Source organism: Balearica regulorum, chromosome W, assembly GCF_011004875.1.
Source record: "Balearica regulorum gibbericeps isolate bBalReg1 chromosome W, bBalReg1.pri, whole genome shotgun sequence".
NCBI lineage: Eukaryota > Metazoa > Chordata > Aves > Gruiformes > Gruidae > Balearica > Balearica regulorum.
In genome coordinates this window covers 26,030,895-26,052,196 of record NC_046219.1, presented here as the reverse complement: position 1 = coordinate 26,052,196, position 21,302 = coordinate 26,030,895, and the positions used below count along the sequence as shown (strand labels likewise).

General features: G+C 44.5%; 1 protein-coding gene and 1 long non-coding RNA gene across 6 annotated transcripts in view; one reads left to right on the top strand and one right to left on the bottom strand.

The window, feature by feature from the left end:
• LOC142599224 (uncharacterized) overlaps positions 1-21,302 on the bottom strand; it is a 620,151-nt gene that overhangs the window by 16,074 nt on the left and 582,775 nt on the right. The window lies entirely within an intron of this gene.
• The window catches only part of LOC142598236 (sorting nexin-18-like), a 58,272-nt gene that overhangs the window by 29,556 nt on the left and 7,414 nt on the right, over positions 1-21,302 (top strand). Inside the window, exons 3-4 of one of the 5 annotated variants that reach the window (XR_012832821.1) lie at positions 15,269-15,339; positions 16,306-16,334. The exons of 1 other annotated variant lie outside the window; for it this stretch is intronic. Coding sequence is in view for 3 of the 4 variants with exons in the window: in XM_075738983.1 (XP_075595098.1) it covers positions 16,306-16,559 (254 nt within the window). In the remaining variant the exon portion in view is untranslated. Of the gene's footprint in view, positions 1-15,268; positions 15,340-16,305; positions 19,391-21,302 lie in introns of those variants that run through there. 3 more of the 5 variants (XM_075738986.1, XM_075738983.1, XM_075738985.1) reach the window with 3 other exon arrangements.

The following is a 21,302-nucleotide window of genomic DNA, read 5'->3' as shown; positions in this document are numbered from 1 at the left end:
TCTTCAACAGGCAGTCGGCAATGAGGGTCCAGTAATGGTAAAAGTTCCCTTCTCAATAACTGATTTAAGAGCATGGAAAGAAACTGCAGGCACCTATCGGGATGATCCAGAAAGAGTTGCCAAAAAGTAATGGAAACAATAATTAGAACCCAAAACCCTGATTGGGAGGATTTGCAAGTAATATTAGATACATTGTTAGAAGACACTGAAAAGAAAATGGTATTAAATACAGCCCGAAAACAAGTAGAAAGTGCCCATGCTAACGGAAATATACAAGGGTCGGTGGACCAGAATTTTCCATCCACAAACCCTGAATGGGACCCTAATCAGCTGGGGCCCAGAGGAATGTTGACTAGGTACCAGAAGTGGATTTTATTTGGCGTTAGACATGCAATGCCAAAAGCAATTAATTGGTCTAAATTATATGAAGTAAGACAAGAACTAAACGAATCCCCTTCGGCCTTTATGGAAAGACTGAAGGTGACTGCTAGAAAATATACTAATCTGGACCCAGAAAAACCCGAGGAAGCTTCACAATTGGCCTCTATATTTATGGGACAATCTGCCCCAGACATAAGGAAAAAGCTTCAGAAATTGGAAGGGGCTGAGTCCAGAGACTTAGGCAAAATGCTTGAAATCGCCTGGACTGTGTATAACAACAGGGAAAAGGAAAAAGAAGTTAGACAAATGCGAAGGGATGGGAAAATTCTGGCCATTCCGACTGAGAATAATAAAGGAGGCATGGGAAGGGGACGAGGAATGAACGTTGTTGATCGGGGGCTTGGAAGGAGAAGGGTGGTCTCCAGGTTAGCAGGAGACCAATGTGCTATCTGCAAGGAACGTGGACATTGGAGAAGAGACTGCCCTAAAGCTGGGAGACTAGACCCAACACTCCAGGCTGTTAAATTAATGGCTTTGGATAACGAATCATGAAGGGGACCGGGGGAATCAACCCTAGCTGAGCCCCTGGTTACACTAAGGCTAGGGAATGAAGAAATGGAATTTTTAGTAGATACGGGGGCTACATATTCGGTATTGAACACATGTAAAGCAAAGCTCAGCCATAAATCAGTAGAGGTTGTTGGTGCGACGGGGCAGAGGGAGAACCGGCCTTTTCTGAAACCATTAAAATTTAAATTAGGAAAACAGTGGATAACATCAATTTTTATATATGCCCGAATGTCCATTGCCTTTATTGGGGCGGGATTTATTAAGCAAATTAGATGCACAAATTATTTTTAAAAATGGAGAAATTAGGTTACTAATACCAGAATCAAAAGCTATAGAGGTGAGAGTATTTATGTTACAGGATTCCTCCAAGGAGGAACGGATTCCAGAAGTAGTGGACAATGCAGTTACCCCTTTGGTATGGGCAAGTGAAGTTCCAGGATGATCCAAACTGGCAGAACTGGCAAAGGTGACTTTAAAACCTGGAGCCAAGCCGGTAAGACAAAAACAGTATCCTATTAAGTGGGAAGCCCGAAAGGGATTAGAGGAATTAATTACAAAACTTTTAGAGTATGGATTGTTAGTAGAATGTGAATCAGAGTATAATACCCCTATATTACCAGTAAGGAAATCAGGAGGCAAGGAATACAGATTAGTTCAGGATCTAAGGGCCATAAATCAGATAGTTCAAGATATACACCCAGTAGTGGCCAATCCATACACTTTACTGACATCTTTGAAAGAGGAACATAAATGGTTTACTGTACTGGATTTAAAGGATGCCTTCTTTTGCATACCTCTGGATACGAAAAGTCAAGGCATATTTGCCTTTGAATGGGAAAGTCCTGCTACAGGACGGAAGACGCAATTAACGTGGACTGTGCTTCCACAAGGATTTAAAAATAGCCCTACAATATTTGGAAATCAGTTGGCAAAAGAGTTAGAAATGTGGAAGAAACAGAATCAAGGAGAAGGCATATTACTACAGTATGTGGATGACATCCTGATAGCAGCAGAAAGCAAAGAAACATGTTTTGAAATGACTATCAGTTTATTGAATTTCCTGGGCCAAGGAGGATATAGAGTCTCCAGAAACAAGGCTCAGATAGGGAAAGAAGCAGTGATTTATTTGGGATTTGAGATATCTCAAGGACAGAGACAATTGGGAAACGAAAGAAAAGAAGCCATTTGTCAGATCCCCGAACCTAACAGTCGAAAGGAACTGAGAACCTTTTTGGGAATGATTGGGTGGTGTCGACTCTGGATTCTAAATTATGGTCTGTATGTGAAACCCCTATATGAAGCCCTGAAGGAATCTAAAGATCAATACTTGACGTGGACACCTGAATGCCATAAATCATTTAAAGAACTCAAAAAGGCATTAATGATGGCCCCCGCATTGGGTTTACCTGATCTGACTAAACCTTTTGAGCTATTTGTACACGAAAGGCAACATCTGGCCCTTGGAGTGCTGGCGCAACAGCTGGGATCCTGGAAGCGACCAGTGGGGTACTTCTCCAAACAACTTGACAACGTGAGTAAAAGATGGCCGGGATGTTTGTGTGCCGTGGCAGCAACGGTGCTGCTGATTCAGGAAGCTTGAAAATTGACTATGGGCCAAAAGATAGTGGTATATGTACCGCATATGGTAATTACTGTCTTAGAACAAAAGGAGGGTCACTGGCTATCCCCTAGCAGAATGTTGAAATACCAGGTTGTCCTATTGGAACAAGATGATGTGGAATTAAAAACCACAGCAATTGTAAATCCAGCAATGTTCCTGTCAACAGAAAATCCTACCGAGAAATTGGGACACGATTGCCTGCTAACCATTGAACAAGTTTATTCCAGCAGACTGGACCTGAAGGACGAACCCTTGAAGAATCCTGATCTGGAACTGTTTACGGATGGAAACAGTTTTGTGCAAGCAGGAAGGCGAATGGCCGGGTATGCTGCTGTTACCACCACCAAGATATTGGAGTCAGGGACACTACCTGCAAATACATCAGCACAGAAAGCAGAATTGGTGGCGTTAAAGCAGGCTTTATGGATGGCAGAAGGGAAAAGGGTAAACATATGGATGGATTCCAAATATGCATTTGATGTGATCCACGCTCATGGAGCCCTCTGGAAAGAAAGAGGACTGTTATCAGCCCAAGGATCACCTATAAGACATAAGGAGGAAGTTCTTCAATTCCTACAAGATGTGCAGAAACCAAAGGAAGTGGCTGTAATGCATTGCAAGGCTCATCAATTTGGTCAGACGGCTGTAAATATAGGTAATCGATTGGCGGATAAAGCTGCGAAGGAGGCTGCAGAACAAGGTATCCTTGCACTAGTACCAGTAAACCAGATGAAAATTCCAAATTTAAAAGCAAGATGCAGCAAACTAGGTGAACAATTGGCAGAGCACTTAAAAGCATCTCAGAATATGGAAGGATGGTGGGTAACACGAGAAAATCGGGTAATAGTAACTCCACAAGTTATGTTAGAACTTGCAAAAGAGGAACATGAGCAGACACACTGGGGTGTAGATGCTATGGTTACAAGTTTAAGAACATCTGTAATGTGTCTAGGATAGGAAAATATGTGTGGAAGTATTGAAAAGTTATTATTTCAAAACTTCCAAAGGGGGGAAATGTAACCGTAGGATAGGGGCCGTGAAATAGAAACTATAGAATCAGGTTGAGGTAATTAGTTTATAACCAAGGTAATACGTAATGAAGCTAACTGACTATGGCAAGTGGCAAGGTGACCGTGGCAAGATACAGTGCTGCTATGTTCCACGTACAGTCCCTACCAAACTGAACAATAGGGTTGGAGATATTAATCTTATGAAGTAAGTTGCTATGGACAGGTGCATTTACAACAAGGATACTGCGCATGCCTGCATGAAGGGGGTCACCCAGCGGACACGGGTGCAAGACCACTGACGACCACCAGAGACCCCTGAGGACCACCGACTCAAATCACTGAGCATGCGTGACGGGGAGGAGAATATGGAAATGAATTCTAAGAAATGATTATCATAGGACTGCCTTTTCTGAGAAAGATGATGAATATGTATGTTTTGATCCTACATAACCTGTGTGTTGGTGATCAACTGTATGCACGTTGGGTGGAGCTATCCCCCGTGCATCTAGCGCTGCAATAAAGAATGCCTGCCTTTTAACACTACATTGGTGTTACGAGGTTTATTCCCGGATTTCGGTGACAGTAATATACCAAATTTTATTTTGTAGCTTGCTGACAGTAGAAAGATGAAAAATTGTTTATTGTACAGGTCATTTTATTTGCACAAGATTTCTTAGGTACAACTGCTGAAAGATTTTTTTTGTCAGTCTTGGGAGTTTCTTTAAGGAGCACAGTGTTTTCTGACCCTAGCTGTCCTTCCCTGTGAGGGAGCCATCTCTCAGAGGAGCCTTTGGACTTCGTCACAAGGCCTTGGGGGAGGCTGTTGCACTGAAACTTGTTGGCCAGGGGACTTCTCAAAGGTGGCAGTCAGGAATCTGGCACTCTGGTTTTGCCACGCTTACCACTGATGTTAAGGCTGGAACAATCACTCTCCTTGGGTTTTTCTTCCATTCTGTCATTTTTATGGCTGTTGTTTTTTTCAGTATCATTTACAAATAGGGTTTACAAATAGAATAAGTACATATTTGTGCTTGGAGCAGCTTGTGGCCAGGTGCCATGTTTCTGTCCCTCGGAACAGTTACTGCTTCTCACCTTCAGCAGGTTTTTTTCCCCCTTCTGAAATATGTTATCACAGAGGTGCTACCACCGTCTCTGATTGATTGGCTCAGCCTTGGCCAGTGGCGGGTCCATCTTGGAGCCAGCTGGCATTGGCTCTATCAGACATAGGGGAAGCTTCTAGCAGCTTCTCACAGAAGCCACCCCTGTATCCCCCTGCTACCAAATCCTTGCCACGCAAACCTAAACCAACATCTTGCTTTTTTGGATTGTCCAAACCAATACTTGATATTGACATCTTTAAATTCAGAAACCAGGAGATGCTTCTGCAGGTGTACTTAAGTCAGAGGGGGCTTGCTCAGCCTCAACAGCCTGCAAGGGTGGCAGCAGGAGCTGGAAGGTGCTGGATTAGTTGCTGAGGGCCACGGATAGATAATGAGGATTGGGGGGGTGGGGGGGTGTGCGTATGTGTGTTCATGGTGTATTGCCTGGGGTGAGACTGGTTAGGAGTTGTGGGCTGGGAGGCATTAGGGCTTACCAAAGGCCCTGTCCTCCACTCAGGCATCTCTGAGCAGGACCCTTGTTTTCAAGGAGGGATGCACATAAGGGGCTGCTCTCTTCTCACCTCTTCCCTCACCCTGTCTTCCTCCCCTCTTTTGCCATTAGAAACCTGTGTGGATTGTTGCACCCTTGACATCAATGAATGTCTACTCCGGCTCAGAGTTTTGCTCATGTAGATTCAAATAGAAGGGCTGTAGGCTATGGAGAAGTGTTTTGAGAAAATTCGAGATGAAATGTGGTATGTTATTGTTAGTAATGCTGTTTGCAAAGCTGTGCAAACTAAAACCATTTTTTTCTAAGATTTACTAAATCATGTCTTACAAATTTCAGTAAATAACAAATTAAAAATGACATTTTAGAACAAATTATTTTCTTTTTAAAATATATAAAGCACATTGGATTTTTAATGTGTGTTTTGGGAAGGTTCTTTGTCCTAAAATAAGCTAAATTTTTCCCTCTATTAAGTTATTTTAAGGTTAATTGTTTCACTAATAATTCAACGCTTCACGGCATGCGTATAAGCTCTTGACATATACTGCTGAGCTCCAGTTGTAGTCTGCTTAGGCTTTAAAGGAAATTCCAGTACAGGACCAGTATGAATCTATATACATTGAGAGCAGTATTAATGGCTGTAAGTTTCCCCGTAGATTCCTTTTCCTAATTATAAATCTTTCTTTTTTTTCTTTTTTTTTCTTTTTTTTTTTTTTTTGGCAAAAACTGCATAATGCATAATATGTCTTGTCTTCAAGGGTTTAGTGTTTGGTAATGTATGGTTTTTATTGATGTAAAATAATTTGAAGATTATACATGCTCCAGAACTTAGTTATGCTTTCAGCTGCTGATGCTGTAAATTTCAGTATATTTCTTCCAGTTCGGTCATTCTAGAAATAACATCTGAAGCTGTTTCCCATATCACAACTGAAGAGTTGTCATGTTTATTTAACCAGCTCCATCTGGCTTCCAGTAAGTCCCAAATTTCAGTTTTTCACAGCCTTGCATGGATTCCTGCTATGCCAACAGAACGCAGAGAAAATTTTTGCTAAGCTCGGTTTTGTTTGTTGAATGAAGCGTCCTTTTTGCAGAAGAGGGGATTAAATATTTTTCACATTATGCCCTACCTCACAGATTCCTCACTCCTTGAAGGAGAAAATACAGGTCTTCTGGCATGGTCCTGCTGCTGGCACCACTGCATGTGGAAAAGGTTTTTCAGTGTTGTTTTTTTGGGCCAGGCTGGAGATGATGAGGGCAATCAGCAGTAGCAGCTGGTGCCAAGCTTTTAGCCACCACGCTGGTGGGCCATGGGGACCAGGAAGGTGTGGAGCCAGGCCCTGCCACCATCTCGCAGTCCCCAGGGAGAGTCACTGCTCTTGGCCTATGGGCAGCTCTTCAGCCCACCAGGTTCAGAGCATGGCCTCTGCCACTCGAATATCAGCATCCTCAGCCATGCATTCTTCAGTCTATACTTACCTTGTTAATAACTTCCCAGCCACAGTTTAAAAAAGAGAAGGAAAATCTTCTGTATGGTCTTTCTGCAAGTACATCATATCGGAGGGAAATTTCTTATGCTTGTGAGTCAAAGCTCATATCAGGACTGCAGAAAGGATATGTGTCATGTAAAAGGGTACGAGTCTGATGTGTGGCTGTGGGAGGCCCTCCTGTTGAGTCACGAGGTTCAGAAAGGACCCCCTTTGCTTTCTGAACTCCTTCTCAGAGAGGAGCCTATGTACGGCTAGGTCCAGTCTTAGTCCCAGACTTGGTCAATGGTTTATGTCTAAAGGATTATGTGTGTAGCCACTTATCAGAGTCAATGTTTGCCTGTCAGAGCCCCACCAAGGACTTTCACTGAAACAGTTTCGCAAAGTTGAAAAGAGAGGTAATTTATTGAGGCGACAGATATAAAAGTTCGGAATTGCCATTGATAAATGCACTTACTGCAAAAAATCATAGAATCACAGAATGGTTTGGGTTGGAAGGGACCTCAAAGATCATCTAGTTCCAACCCCCCTGCCATGGGCAGGGACACCCTCCACTAGACCACGTTGCCCAAAGCCCCATCCAACCTGGCCTTAAACACTTTCAGGGAGGGGGCCTCCACAACCTCTCTGGGCAACCTGTTCCAGTGCCTCACCACTCTCACAGTAAAGAATTTCTTTCTAACATCTAATCTAAATCGACCCTCCTTCAGCTTAAACCCATTACCCCTTGTCCTGTCACTACAGTCCCTCCCCATCTTTCCTGTAGGCCCCCTTTAGGTACTGGAAGGCTGCAATAAGGCTTCCTCGCAACCTCCTCTTCTCCAGGCTGAACAATCCCTACTCTCTCAGCCTGTCCTCATAGGAGAGGTGCTCCAGCCCTCTGATCAGCTTCGTGGCCCTCCTCTGGACTTGCTCCAACAGCTCCATATCCTTCTTGTACTGGGGCCCCCAGAGCTGGATGCAGTACTCCAGGTGGGGTCTCACCAGAGCAGAGTAGAGGGGCAGAATCACCTCCCTCAACCTCCTGGCCATGCTTCTTTTGATGCAGCCCAGGACACAGTTGGCTTTCTGGGCTGCAAGAGCACACTGCCGGCTCATGTTGAGCTTCTCATCAATCAATACCCCCAAGTCCTTCTCCTTGGGGCTGCTTTCAATCCATTCCTCATCCAGCCTATAGCTGTGCTTGGGATTGTGCTGACCCACGTGCAGGACCTTGCACTTGGCCTTGCTGAACTTCATGCGGTTCGCACGGGCCCACCTCTCCAGCCTGTCAAGGTCCCTCTGGATGGCATCCCTTCCCTCCAGCGTGTTGACTGCACCACACAGCTTGGTGTCATCGGCAAACTTGCTGAGGGTGCACTCGATCCAGCTGTCCATGTCGCTGACAAAGATGTTAAACAGCACCAGTCCCAGAACTGACCTCTGAGGAACACCGCTCGTCACTGTTCTCCACTTGGACATTGAGTCGTTGACCACAAGGGCATATTTCCGGCCCATGGAGAGCTTGTTGTCCACCAGGACTCCCAGGTCCTTCTCTGCAGTGCTGCTTCCCAGCAGGTCAACCTCTAACCTGTATTGGTATCTGGGGTTGTTCTTCCCTAGGACCCTATGCGTGCCCATGTTGAATTTCATATGGTTCCTCTCTGCCCAGCTCTCTAGCCTGTCCAGGTCTCGCTGAATGGCAGCGCAGCCTTCCAATGTGTCGACCACTCCTCCCAGCTTAGTGTCATCAGTGAATTTGCTGAGGATACACTCTGTCCCCTCGTCCAGGTCATTGACGAATATGTTGAATAGGACCAGACCAAGCACTGACCCTTGGGGCACACCACTAGATACAGGCATCCAACTAGACTCTGTGCTGCTTATCACAACCCTCTGGGCTCTGCCATTCAGCCAGTTCTCAACCCACCTCACTGGCCACTCATCCATCTCACACTTCCTAAGCTTGCTAATGAGGATGTTATGGGAGACAGTAACAAAAGCCTTGCTGAAATTAAGGTAGACAACATCCACTGCTCTCCCTTCATCCACCCAGCTGGTCATGCCATCATAGAAGGCTATCAGATTGGTCAGGCATGGTTTCCCCTTGGTGAATCCATGTTGACCGCTCCCAATAACCTTCTTCTCCACGTGCTTATTGCTAACTCTTTGAGTGCGACCATCCAGCCAATTCCTTATCCACCAAGTGGTCCATCCGTCAAATCCATGTCTCTCCAATTTAGAGACAAGGATGTCATGCAGGACAGTATCAAATGCTTTGCATAAGTCCAGGTAGATGACCTCTGTCACTCTTCCCTTGTCCACCAACGCTGTAACCCCATCATAGAAAGCCACCAAATTTGTGAGGCACAATTTGCCCTTAGTGAAGCCATGTTGGCTGTCACCAATCACCTCCTTATTTTCCATGTGCCTGAGCATAGCTTCCCCCCCCCCGGGCCCTTGACCCTGTATTTGGCACCAACAAGCCCGGACAAGTCCGGCATCCCACAAGATGCCATGTAGACCACAGCCTAAATGTAAATTAAGGAGAAAAATATGATTTTAAGAGTAGAGAAGTACTGATAACAGAGGAAAATTTTTCTGAGTATTTGCTATTAAAAACACATCCTGGCCCAGTTAACAAGTTGTTAGAAGTTGAATGGAGAAAAGTCACGCATGCTTCTCTGAATTTAGGCATTCCAGATTTTATTTATAATGCAAGGCACAACCCCCATTACATTTCAAAAATGCAACAAACTCTGTTTCCCCAAGTCTGCTGAATCATCTGGTATTTTAACTTGCCTGTAGTAAGAGCATACCTTGACCATCCATTCTACCTGACTGCCTGGTGAGGGGTTGGAGATAGGCAGGGAATGAGCGACAGCAGGCAGGGGAATGTGAGAACCGGGAACAAAATGCAGTGAGCAGTGGCCGTGCTGCCTGGTTCCCTCCCAACTCACTGCCCATAGAGCAAGCCCAGACACTGCCATGCACAAAGTCATGCTCCAAATCTGAATTGCAGAGACGTGTCAGGGTGCTGAGGGAAGGTGTATTCGAAATGGCATATTAAACAGACACAGGAAAGAAAGGACAGAAGATAATATTACTGCTGATGAACTGTATTTTTACTGTTTAATGGTGTTTACTACATGTGTGGATTCAGGCTGACAAGAAGACAAACCTGCTTCCCCAGCAGATAAAGTGGAGGTTGTCCTCCTGAAAGATATAGGCAGAGAGGTTTCTCTGTTAGCTTACTGGCTAGTGTCACTGTAGGGAGTACAGAAAAGCATTTCTTCAAGGGAACGTATGGGGAGTCCTGTGCGTGAACTGTAGTCATTTGTATGGTGTATTGGGTTTGTGTGGCAAGGTTTTGGTAGTGGGGAGGGGCTACATGGGTGGCTGCTGTGAGAAGCTGCTACAAGCTTCCCCCATGTCTGACAGAGTGTCATGGTTTAACCCCAGCCGGAAACTAAGCACCACACAGCCACTCGCTCACTCCCCAATCACCTCCTTATTTTCCATGTGCCTGAGCATAGTTTCCAGGAGGATCTGCTCCATGATCTTGCCAGGCATGGAGGTGAGACTCACTGGCCTGTAGTTCCCTGGGCCTTCCTTTTTTCCCTTCTTAAAAATGGGGGTTATGTTTCCCCTCTTCCAGTCAGTGGGAACTTCGCCAGACTGCCAGGACTTCTCAAATATGATGGAGAATGGCCCGGCCACTTCATCTGCCAGTTCCCTCAGGACCCGCGGATGCATCTCATCAGGTCCCATGGACTTGTGCACCTTCAGGTTCCTTAGATATTCTCGAACCTGATCTTCTCCTACAGTGGGCGGTTCTGCATTCTCCCAGTCCCTGCCTTTGCCTTTTGTGACCTGGGCAGTGTGGCTCGAGCCCTTGCCGGTGAAGACTGAGGCAAAGAAGTCGTGGAGTACCTCAGCCTTCTCCATATCCTGGGTAACCAGGTCGCCTGTTTCATTCCGGAGGGGGCCCACATTTTCCCTTGTCTTCCTTTTCTCACTAACATAGCTATAGAAACTTTTCTTGTTGTCCTTGACATCCCTGGCCAGATTTATTTCTATCAGGGCTTTGGCTTTCCTAACCTGATCCCTGGCTGTTCAGAGAGTTTCTCTGTATTCTTCCCAGGCTCCCTGCCCTTGCTTCCACCCTCTATAGGCTTCCTTTTTTTGTTTGACTTTGCCCAGGAGCTCCTTGTTCACCCATGCAGGCCTCTTGGTGTTTTTGCCTGACTTTTTTCTTTGTTGGGATGCATCTCCCCTGAGCTTGGAGGAGGTGATGCTTGAATATTAGCCAGCTGTCTTGGGCCCCTCTTCCCTCCAGGGCTTTGTCCCATGGTATTCTACCAAGTAGGTCCCTGAAGAGGCCAAAGTCTGCTCTCCTGAAGTCCAGGGTAGTGAGCTTGCTGCACGCCCTCCTCGCTGCCCTGAGGATCTTGAACTCCACCATTTCGTGATCACTGCAGCCAAGGCTGCCCATGAGCTTCACACCCCCCACCAGCCCCTCCTTGTCCCCTCCATCTGTTCCTCCCAACATTGCTGTCCACAACTGGAAGGAGGGAGGAAAAAATAACCTGCGCTCCAGATTCCTTCAGTGACCATCCCAAGACCCTGAAGTCTCTTTTGATTGCTTTTGCACTATGTGTCTCTGCTTCATCCCCACCCACATGGAAGAGCAGTAACGGGTAGTAGTCACAGGGCCATACCAGGCTGGGGAGTTTCCTGCCCAGGGAGGCAGCAGACTTCTCTAAGAGGAGGGTCTGCCCTGCATATCGGCCCCTCTTTACCCTTCAGAAGGGAGTCACCTACAACTATAACCTGCCTTTTCTTCTTTGTGGGGGTGGTCATGATATGGGGTGTGGGCCCTTCTGGCCTTGGTGATACCTCTGGTGTAGCTCAACTATTGTCCATATCCTCCTTTGAGTGGCCTTCCACAGCCAGAGCCTCATACCTGTTGTACGGAGGCGCTTGGGAAGGCGAGGTGGGCAAGGAGAAGGAGGTTCACCTGCCACGCCGAGTGTGGCCTTGCCTCCATTCACTCCTTCCTTTTAAGCTACTGCCTTCTGCCTGGCAGGGGGAAGATACAGGGTCCCCTTCACCTTGGGTTTTGTCTGGTGGCTGTCCCTGTTTCTGTCTCAGGGAGGGCAGAGCTTGTCTCCACCAGTCTCTCTCTCGGCCTCTCTGATGCTCCTTAACCTTTCCACTTCTTCACGTAATTCTGCCACCAGGCTGAGCAGATCATCCACCTGGTCACACCTCACACAGCCATTCTCACTACTGCCATCTGCTACCAGTGACAGGCTCTGGCACTCCCTGCAGCCTGAGAGCTGGGTGGCTGCATGTTTTTGTGGCAGCTCTGTCTGGGTTGCCACATCCCTTCTCGTGAGCACAGAGGTCAGAGCTTTCTGCCGGGTGGATGCCATAGCTAAGCTCCTTTAAGATAATGATGACCAGCAACGGAACTCACCTCCCGAGCTGGTAGGGTGACTAGGCCCTGCCGCACAAACTGCCACGTCATACTCCAGGTCCCGAGCGCTCCCCAGGCTGCTTTTTATAGACGGGGGGGTGGGGGGTGGGCGCTGTTGCCCTGGCAACGCCCAGGCCTCGTCAGCGGTTCCGGCGAGAGCTGCCGGCTCGTGGCGGGTCTCTTCTGCTCCCCTGGCGTTTCCCTGCCTCTGGAAAGTCAGGAAAACCCCCTGTGCGCCTAGATCTGCCGCTCCGCTGCGAGTCGGGCCGGCACCAGAGCAGCTCCCTTCGGCGAATGACCGTTCATCCACTGGAACGCAGAAAAAGGCATCTTTTAAGTCTAGCACTGTAAAATAGGCATTGTTCTCTGGTACAGATGTTAACAAGGTTTAAGGGTTAGACACTGTAGGATGTATGTCTCTGGTTATCCAATTTATAGCCCTCAAATCCTGCACCAATCGGTATTCCTGGGAGTGAGGCTTCCTCACTGGTAAGATTGGTGTATTATATTCAGATCAACATTCCCTGAGCAGTCCATATTGCATAAAGATATTTATCAGGGGTTCGAGGCCTCTGCGAGCTTCCAGTCCAATAGGGTACTGATGCACCCTTATTGGTTTTGCCCCCTCTTTTACTTCTATTTTGATCAGACTTACATTTTTTTGCTTTACCTAGTTCCTTAAAAGCTCATACCAGGGGAATTACCATGTTTAATACAGCGTTCGGAATATTCTCTTCAGATTCTTCTGATGTTTCATCTGTCAGCAAGCAGATCTGGGGTCTCCAGGCTGTTTCAGGTGGGATATAGAGCTGTACAGCATTCTCAGAAAAGGTTAATTGTGCATTTAGTTTGCATAGCAAATCCCATCCCAGTAGCGGAAGGGGGCATTCTGGCATATATAAAAACTTATGAATTAATTTGGTGTCCCCAATTGTACATTCCATAGGTTGCAAAAATGTCCTTAATGTTTTATTTCCCATTGCCCCAACAATAGGTATAGTTACATTACTTAGAGGTCTCTTACAACTGGTGATTACCGAATGAGTGGCCCCACTGTCAATTAAAAATCTATGATCTCGTTCCCCAGCTTAACTGGAACCAGGGGATCAGCTGGGGAGGCCTTAATGTTTTTCCCCGGTCCCCTTCATTCATTGTCTGAATCCTCTAGCATAATGAGATTAGCGTTTCCTGCATGATCTTGTTCCTCTGTCCCCTTTTGATTCGGACATTCGTTCTTCCAGTGTCCCTCCTGTCCACAGGTCGCACATTGTCCCAAAGGTGGTCAAGCCTGTGGATTCTTTCCCTGTCCCATTCCACCTCTTCCCTTACTCCTTCCCATTCCGCCTCTTCCTCTACCCCCAATGGCATTCCCTGCCATAGCAGCTGCCAATAGGGACTCCTGCAACCCCACACCACTCCGCTCCCTGCTCTCATCCCGACTGCCACACACCCTGCACACCACCTCCACCAACTGTGAAACTGACATTCCTCCTGCCCTATCAACTTTCTGTAGTTTCTTTCTAATACTGGGTTTGTGTGGCAAGTTTTTGGTAGTGGGGGGGGGGGCTACATGGGTGGCGTCTGTGACAAGCTGCTAGAAGCTTCCCCCATGTCTGACAGAGTGTCATGATTTTAACCCCAGACGGCAACTAAGCACCACACAGCCGCTTGTTCACTCCCCCTCCAGTGGAATGGAGGAGAGAATAGGAAGAGTGAAAGTGAGAAAACTCATGGGCTGAGATAAAGACAGTTTAATAAGTAAAGCAAAAGCTGCGTGCACAAGCAAAGTAAAACAAGGAATTCATTCACTACATCCCATCAGGAGGCGGGTGTTCAGCCATCTCCAGGCAAACAGGGCTCCATCACGCATAATGGTTACTTGGGAAGACAAACACCATCACTCCGAATGTCCCCCTCTTCCTTCTTCTTCCCCCAGCTTTATATGCTGAGCATGATGTCATATGATATGGAATATTCCTTTGGTCAGTTGGGGTCAGCTATCCCAGCTGTGTCCCCTCCCAACTTCTTGTGCACCCCCAGCCTACTCACTGGTGGGGTGGTGTGAGAAGCAGAAAAGGCCTTGATTCTGTGTAAGCACTGCTCAACAATAACAAAAACATCTCTATTTTATCAACACTGTTTCCAGCACAAATCCAAAACATAGCCCCATACTAGCTACTATGAAGAAAATTAACTCTATCCCAGCCAAAACCAGCACATTCTCCACCCCTTATTCCATACCATTTACATCATGGTCAGGTACCACGCTATCAAAATACATCTTCATTAACCACCACACCCCTTCCCATCCTTTGATATAATACACAGATATCATTCCCTTAGGTCTATGGACCATACCTGTGAAATGTCTGTAAAATGTCCATAAATGTCCACAAAATGTCCATTGAGTTCATTTACTCCATGACTTTGGGCCCCATCTGATATGGTGGTCACTCAGGACAGGAGAGGTGGTCTGTTATGTGGAGTTACTGGGCGAGTGTTATGTGGAGTTACGAGGCTGTGACCCTGTGTAGAGCTCATGCTGGAGCAGGCTCCTGGCAGGACCTGTGACCCCATGGAGAGAGGAGCCCAGGCTGGAGCAGGTTTTCTGGGAGGACTTGTGACCCCATGGGGGACCCATGCTGGAGCAATCTGTTCCTGAAGGACTGCACCCCATGGGAAACACACGCGGAAAGGTCTCTCACTGGAGTAGTTGGTGAAGATCTGCAGCCAGTGGGAAGGACCTACGTTTGAGAAGTTTGTGGAGGATTGTCTCCTGTGGGAGGAACCCTACACTGGAGCAGGGGAAGAGTGTGAGGAGGAAGGAGCAGCAGAGACAACATGTGATGAACTGACCACAACTCCCATTCCCTGTTCCCCTGCACCACTTGGAGGCAGGAGGCAGAGAAATCAGGAATGAAGTTGAGCCTGGGAAGAAGGGAGAGGTAGGGAGCAGGTGTTTTAAGATTTGGTTTTATTTCTCATTATCCTACTCTGTTATTAATTGGCAATGAATTAAATTAATTTCCCTGAGTTGAGTCTGTTTTGCCCGTGTCAGTAATTAGTGAGTGATCTCTCCCTGTCCTTATCTCGACTCACAAGCCTTTTGTTATATTTTCTCTCCCCTCTCCAGCTGAAGAGGGGATTGATAGAGCAGCTTTGGTGGGCACCTGGAATCCAGCCAGGGTCAATCCCCCACATATGGTAAGAAGTATAGTATGAAAGGAGAGAGTTAGTTAAGACATTACAAATAGTTGAAGGAACAAGTTAAGAGTGATCATAAATGTTGTGAAAAATGTCATATCACTATTGTTTTGTGAGAAGATAAAAGCTTTATTGGTCTGGATGGTTTTAGTTATATAAATAAAATATGCATATAATATTTAAGGCAAAGACCTTGCTCCTATGGGAAATTGAGACATGAACATAAATGTCTAAGACGCATCTTGTTATTCTGTGTCACTATAGGAGTCTGCTTTGGGTGAGTCTGCTTTGGGTGATATTTTGGTTTTGTAGGATGTGTGTGCTTTAATTACCTATTTGGAGGAGGAGGAGGACTGTCAATTCTTTTGCTCTGTGTTTCTTCTAGCTCTTACAAGATTGTGTTAGCTCTATCTGGATGTCTACAACTTTGAAATAAGCTTTTCGATTCTCTAGTACTCAATAATTAATTTTTGGGTATCTGTAGTCTAAAAGCAGAATGGTGTATTAGAAAGATATCGTGCATTCAGATCTCATTTTGATGTTTCACAAATATTCACAAAGTCCAGTTTCTGAATGAGGGCATTTTTCTGGTGTTTATGTAGGCTTAAATTGATCTGACTAGTTTTCTAGTGCTTTCATTTTTTTCCACTGCTGGTATATTTATCAGATATTCTCTGAAGGACATCATCTGATTGTTAAGATTGTGAAATAGGCATGTTTTACTAACTTTTGCAAGCCTAAGCCTTAAAAAAATTGATATTTTTAAACAAGATTCACTGTTCTGTGATTTTTGATCTGAAAAAGGAATAAATTATTCCTTTTCATTCATATATATATATGCACACATATAAATACATTTAGAATGAGCCTTCTATGAATCCTTGTTATTAAATTACTTGTTAAATTACAGTAGTTGAGTCTACATTGTCCTCACAGTTCAGCTATTGTGTTTTGTTCTTTACACAGGAGCCCTTACCAAAGTAAAGGAGAGTAAGCGACATGTGGAAGAGGGGAAGATGGAGCTCCAAAAAGCTGGGGGCATTCAAGAACGCTGTAACATTATTTCTTTTGCAACCCTAGCAGAAATTAATCATTTCCACAAAATTCGTGTGAGGGACTTTAAATCACAGATGCAGCATTTCTTGCAACAGCAAATACTCTTTTTTCAAAAAGTGACACAAAAGCTAGAAGCAGCTCTTCACAAGTATGACAGTGTTTAATCTCTGAACTTTGATTTGAGGACTTTCCTCAGCATGAATGTGACTCAAGCAGCAGAGCAAACATTGTCGCTGCTGAAGAACTGTTGCCAGTGGTAGATGGTAGTACAAGGATGGTTTTGTGTTCACCTGGAATCCTGTTTTAATCTCCATTTATGTAGAAAGGAAAGTTAATAGGGCTATGTAGTAGAAACAGTACTGCACATTGTAACCAAGTTATACTGTGTATGCCTACACTACCATTGTAACTTTTTTGAAATAATGAATATACTATTTGCCTTATTGCTTTTTGAAATATGGTATTTTAGTGCATACTTTGTAGACCTCAAAACCTTTTGGATCTTTAAGGAAGTTGGCTAGATAAAGGCCTGCTTCAGATACCTTTTTACTTTCCTAGATTTGGATTTCCTAAATTCAAGTGATTCTCTGTTTACAGACTCCTAGTAGAGCAGTCATGTGATTCTGTGCCTTTAGACTCTATTTTTCCTTTTCTAGTAAGTCACATTTTTATGACCGAATGAATGAAGGGTTGATGCCTATCATAGGAACTGATTATGAAACCTCATATTGACTGGAAAAAAATCAACTGCCATCCAGTTTGCACAGCAAGTACTGTCTTACAACAAATGTTGTCTCAAAGGGGAGAACTTAAATCTATTCACACTTGTCCTGAAAATGGAGACTACTTGTTACATGTACTAGGATGTTAAGCACATATACAAAAATACACCACTAAATCCCCTTTCCAAAATGAATATTACAGTGAGGGATTTTTTTTTTTAGTGTAAAGCATTACTGTGAGTGGAAATTTGGAGAGCTAGCCTAATAAAAATTATGTTTATCAAGGGGATATGAATGCAAGCTGTGTGGCTAGAACATTTTTTTTTCATTTGAAATTATCTGTTCATTGTTCATTGCTGATTCAGTTTATCTTCAGACTTACATCTACATTGCCAGTTATCTGAGTTGAGACTCCACTGTGATTCATTCAGAGGTTGTGGAGGCCTCATCCCTGGAAGTGTTTAAGGCCAGGTTGGATGAGGCTTTGGGCAACCTGGTCTAGTGGAGGGTGTCCCTGCCCATTGTAGGGGGGATTGGAACTCGATGATCTTTGAGGTCCCTTCCAACCCAAACCATTCTGTGATAATATAAGGACCGTAGTCATAGGGCTGACTTGCTCTTTATCTTCCTCATGGTGTCTCGTTCTAAATTCAAAACTTACCACTTCCCATAATAGCTCTTCCCAGCTGTACTCCAGCTTCCCATATGTTGTTTAATTACATGAGATAATGATGAGCTAGCTTTGAGCTGAGTTCCATAGCTTGTGTTTGCTTAAGCCAGATACTGTCTTATTAAATGTCTTTGCAGTAATTAGATAAGACTACAATCAAATTAATTCTATGTGGAGGTATTAAGACCTGTTCAGAAATTGATCTTGTTCCAGTTGAAGTATTCTAGGAGGTTAGTATTAATGACATGTACATCTCCAGGGGGCAATTAAGCTGTGATATGTGTACATACATTGTCAGATAGGTACAGTTTTCCCAAATAAACTGTCATGGCCTTCAGCATACTTTCTCATTTGTGAATTTTTGGGACGAGGGGAGAGTGTGGGTGCTAATTGGTTAAATTTGGTGTACCAAAAAATCTTGACTGGAATCCTGGATCTGAATTGTTGCAGAGTTCGGAAAGGTTCAAATCTGCATCCATATTAGCATCTTCCTTTTTTCCTCACTCATTATAGAGTTGGAGTTAAACTGATATAGGGAGCCTAAACTCCATTAATGCTTACTGCATTATGTGAGAACTACAGTTTTAATTTTATTTGGAACAAGTATGACATTGACCACTCATGACTGATGGACTACTGGATGATGTGGTCTGAGGTCTGAATGTACTCTACAGTAAAGTGAATGTATATTGTGTGGGACTGCGGAAGCATCAAAGGAAATCTAACAGAATCCTTTTAAATAAATAAATGTGGAGGAAAGCAAATTAACTCTATAGAATAATGTTAAATGCCTTTGTTTTATTTCATTCCTGTAATTTGGTTTTGATGCATCACAATTTTTGCATTGACAGTAGTTAAGTATCTGGTATACTTGCTGGGGGTTAGAGAGGTTGAATTGAAAGCTGCAAGAAGATCCTTTGAGGTATCGGTTTCTGTGAAAGTGCTAAATCCAATGAAAACTGTTGAATAAACCCATCAGGGGAATATATCTACTTAGAATGCCCAGCAAGTGGAGTGCGAATAATATTTATATTTAAATTGTAGGGTTTAAATTTAGAAAATAACAACATGCTAAAATTATTAGATCAGTGTGTTTCCTAGTCCTTTTGCTGTCTGATACTTGCAGAGAAGACAGTTGCCTCTATGACATGTGCATGTTTTCTAGATTCTCTCTACCAGTTTCAGAGTCCAATGGCATGGTACACTTGATTTAGAAGTGTTCTAAGACCCAGCTTAGAGAGATCAGTAGGAAAATTACATTGTGATGAAACATTCAAGAGAAGCACCAACAAAATCTGGAAAAAAATTCAAAATGGAAGAATATGTTGCATATAAAATTGATATGTTTTTAGAAAATGTTAATGAACTGCCTACACCAAAAATACCTAAATTATTTGGTGAGGCACAGGTATCTTTTTGGTGAATTACAAGACCCTGTTTACAGTACCTTCTTATTTTGCCAGAACTTCACTATTCCAGCTAACATATTCCATGCTAGTTGTCTGCTCCAGCCTGAATTCTTCTGGGAAACTTAAAGGAAAGTTTTTCAGCTATTTCTCAGAAGTAGATCATAAAAATAAAAAACTTTTTTCCTCTTAGATTCTTTAAACAGTTTGGCTAGAAAGCATTACTTCTTTCGTACTTTGGAACAAGGACTTGAAATTTGGCAGACATTACCTTTTGCATCCTTAGATATGCCTGCTGCACTGCCTGTGAAAATTTGCACAAATATTTCCAAGTTAAACTAAGGTTTCTCCAGGCCCTACTGTGCTAAAGTTTGACAGATAAATTTTTTGTAGCTCCCACTTGCTCCAAGCGATCTTGGTTCTAACTTGGGTCAGCAGCAGCTAAGTGAGACTTTCTCTGGAATAGTTTTTCCCTTTATCCAGAGGGGCTAAACCTCCCACACCAGAAGCTAAGCAAAGAAGCTATCAGTAGGACCTGACATTGCTGGTTTTTCTACCTGGCCACGGGAGGAGAAAAGCAGTAGCCTGGAATACAAGTTTGAAGTTGGGCCTGGCAGCTAAAGCAAGGTGGAGGTCAGAGATGGTTGGGTAGGAACACATGGGGACAAAGATCAGGAAACAATGAAGACAAAAAGCCCTGTGACTACAAAAGCCTGTTCCTCCAGTCTCTGATTATACCTTGGGCTTCCAAAGTGTCTGTGTCCTTTTGTTGTTACTAAATAGCCATAACGAGAAGTCACAAAATTGGTAACTCTCCTGGTTTTTGGCTGGGATAGAGTTAATTTTCACAAGAAGCTGGGATGGGACACAGCCAGGACAGGTGACCCAAACTAGCCCAAGGGGGTATTCCATACCATATGACCTCATGCTCTGGATATAAAGGGGGCTGGCTGGGGAGGAGGGGCTGCTGCTCAGGAAGGGCTGGGCATCAGCTTCTGGGCAGTGAGCAAATTGCATTGTGTATCACCCACTTCATATATTCTAAGTATTGTTGTTGGTATTTTCCTCTTCCTTTGTTGTCCTAGGAAACTGTCCTTATCCCAACCCACGAGTTTTACTTTTTTCTTCTGATTCTCCTCCCCATCCCACCGTGGGTGGGATGGGGTGGGGGGGTAGGGGTGAGTGAGCAGCCACGTGGTTCTTAGCTGCCAGCTGGGGCTAAACAATGACAGTCTTTTTTGGCAACAAATGTGGGGCTCGAAGGGTTGAGATAATGACAGATCTGACAGGAGTGTGTTAAAACAAATTTGTTATACACGTTTATTAGGTAAATAGTTGCTGGTTACAATGGTGTTTTGTTTATTCACATGGTTGTGTTATGTAAATCCTTACTCGCTGTCTATATTCCCTGCGGTGCTGTTTATCACCTCTGGGAGAGGGATCGGGATTCTCATTTTGCTGTACTATGTAATATTGACTTATGAAATTATAACATCACTGGTCATGGGGTTAAGCTGGTGTTTATATGTAGCATTGCTGTCATGCCTGTACCTTGAATGACATCTCTTGGAATTGATTAATAATTGCACCCAATCTATGGGGAAGACAGGGGGGGATACTTTCTCGTGCTCTTTCACCTCCCCTTTTTCCTTCAGGCTGGTTACCACACCTTTTGAGAATTTTGAATATCCTTGGGATGTTCAAGCCAGCATGTTCCTATTGCTATGTCTCCTGAATGTGTTTCAGGTCTTGTTTAGGGTTACAAAAATTGTTTTAAGAATACCACCCAGAGATCTGCTCTGAGGCTGGATAGTCATGGGTGGCATGCATATTCTCATGGGCAGGTAACTAGAGAACTTCTCACCCCCAATGGTCTGGAACTTCACTCCCGAACAACTGCAAGACCCTGATAAAGTGATAGAATGTTTGAAAGGAAGATGCTGTGGCTATTCCAAGGAGGCACAACTTACTGCACTGTGCTGGGCCCTGGCCAGTATCTACCAAACACTGCTCGATAGTAGGCAGCACCATCAGGGGGAAGAGCGAGAAAAGAGACTGACAGGAACTGTGGCCACTCAAATGCCAGTGACAGGCACTAACACTAAAACC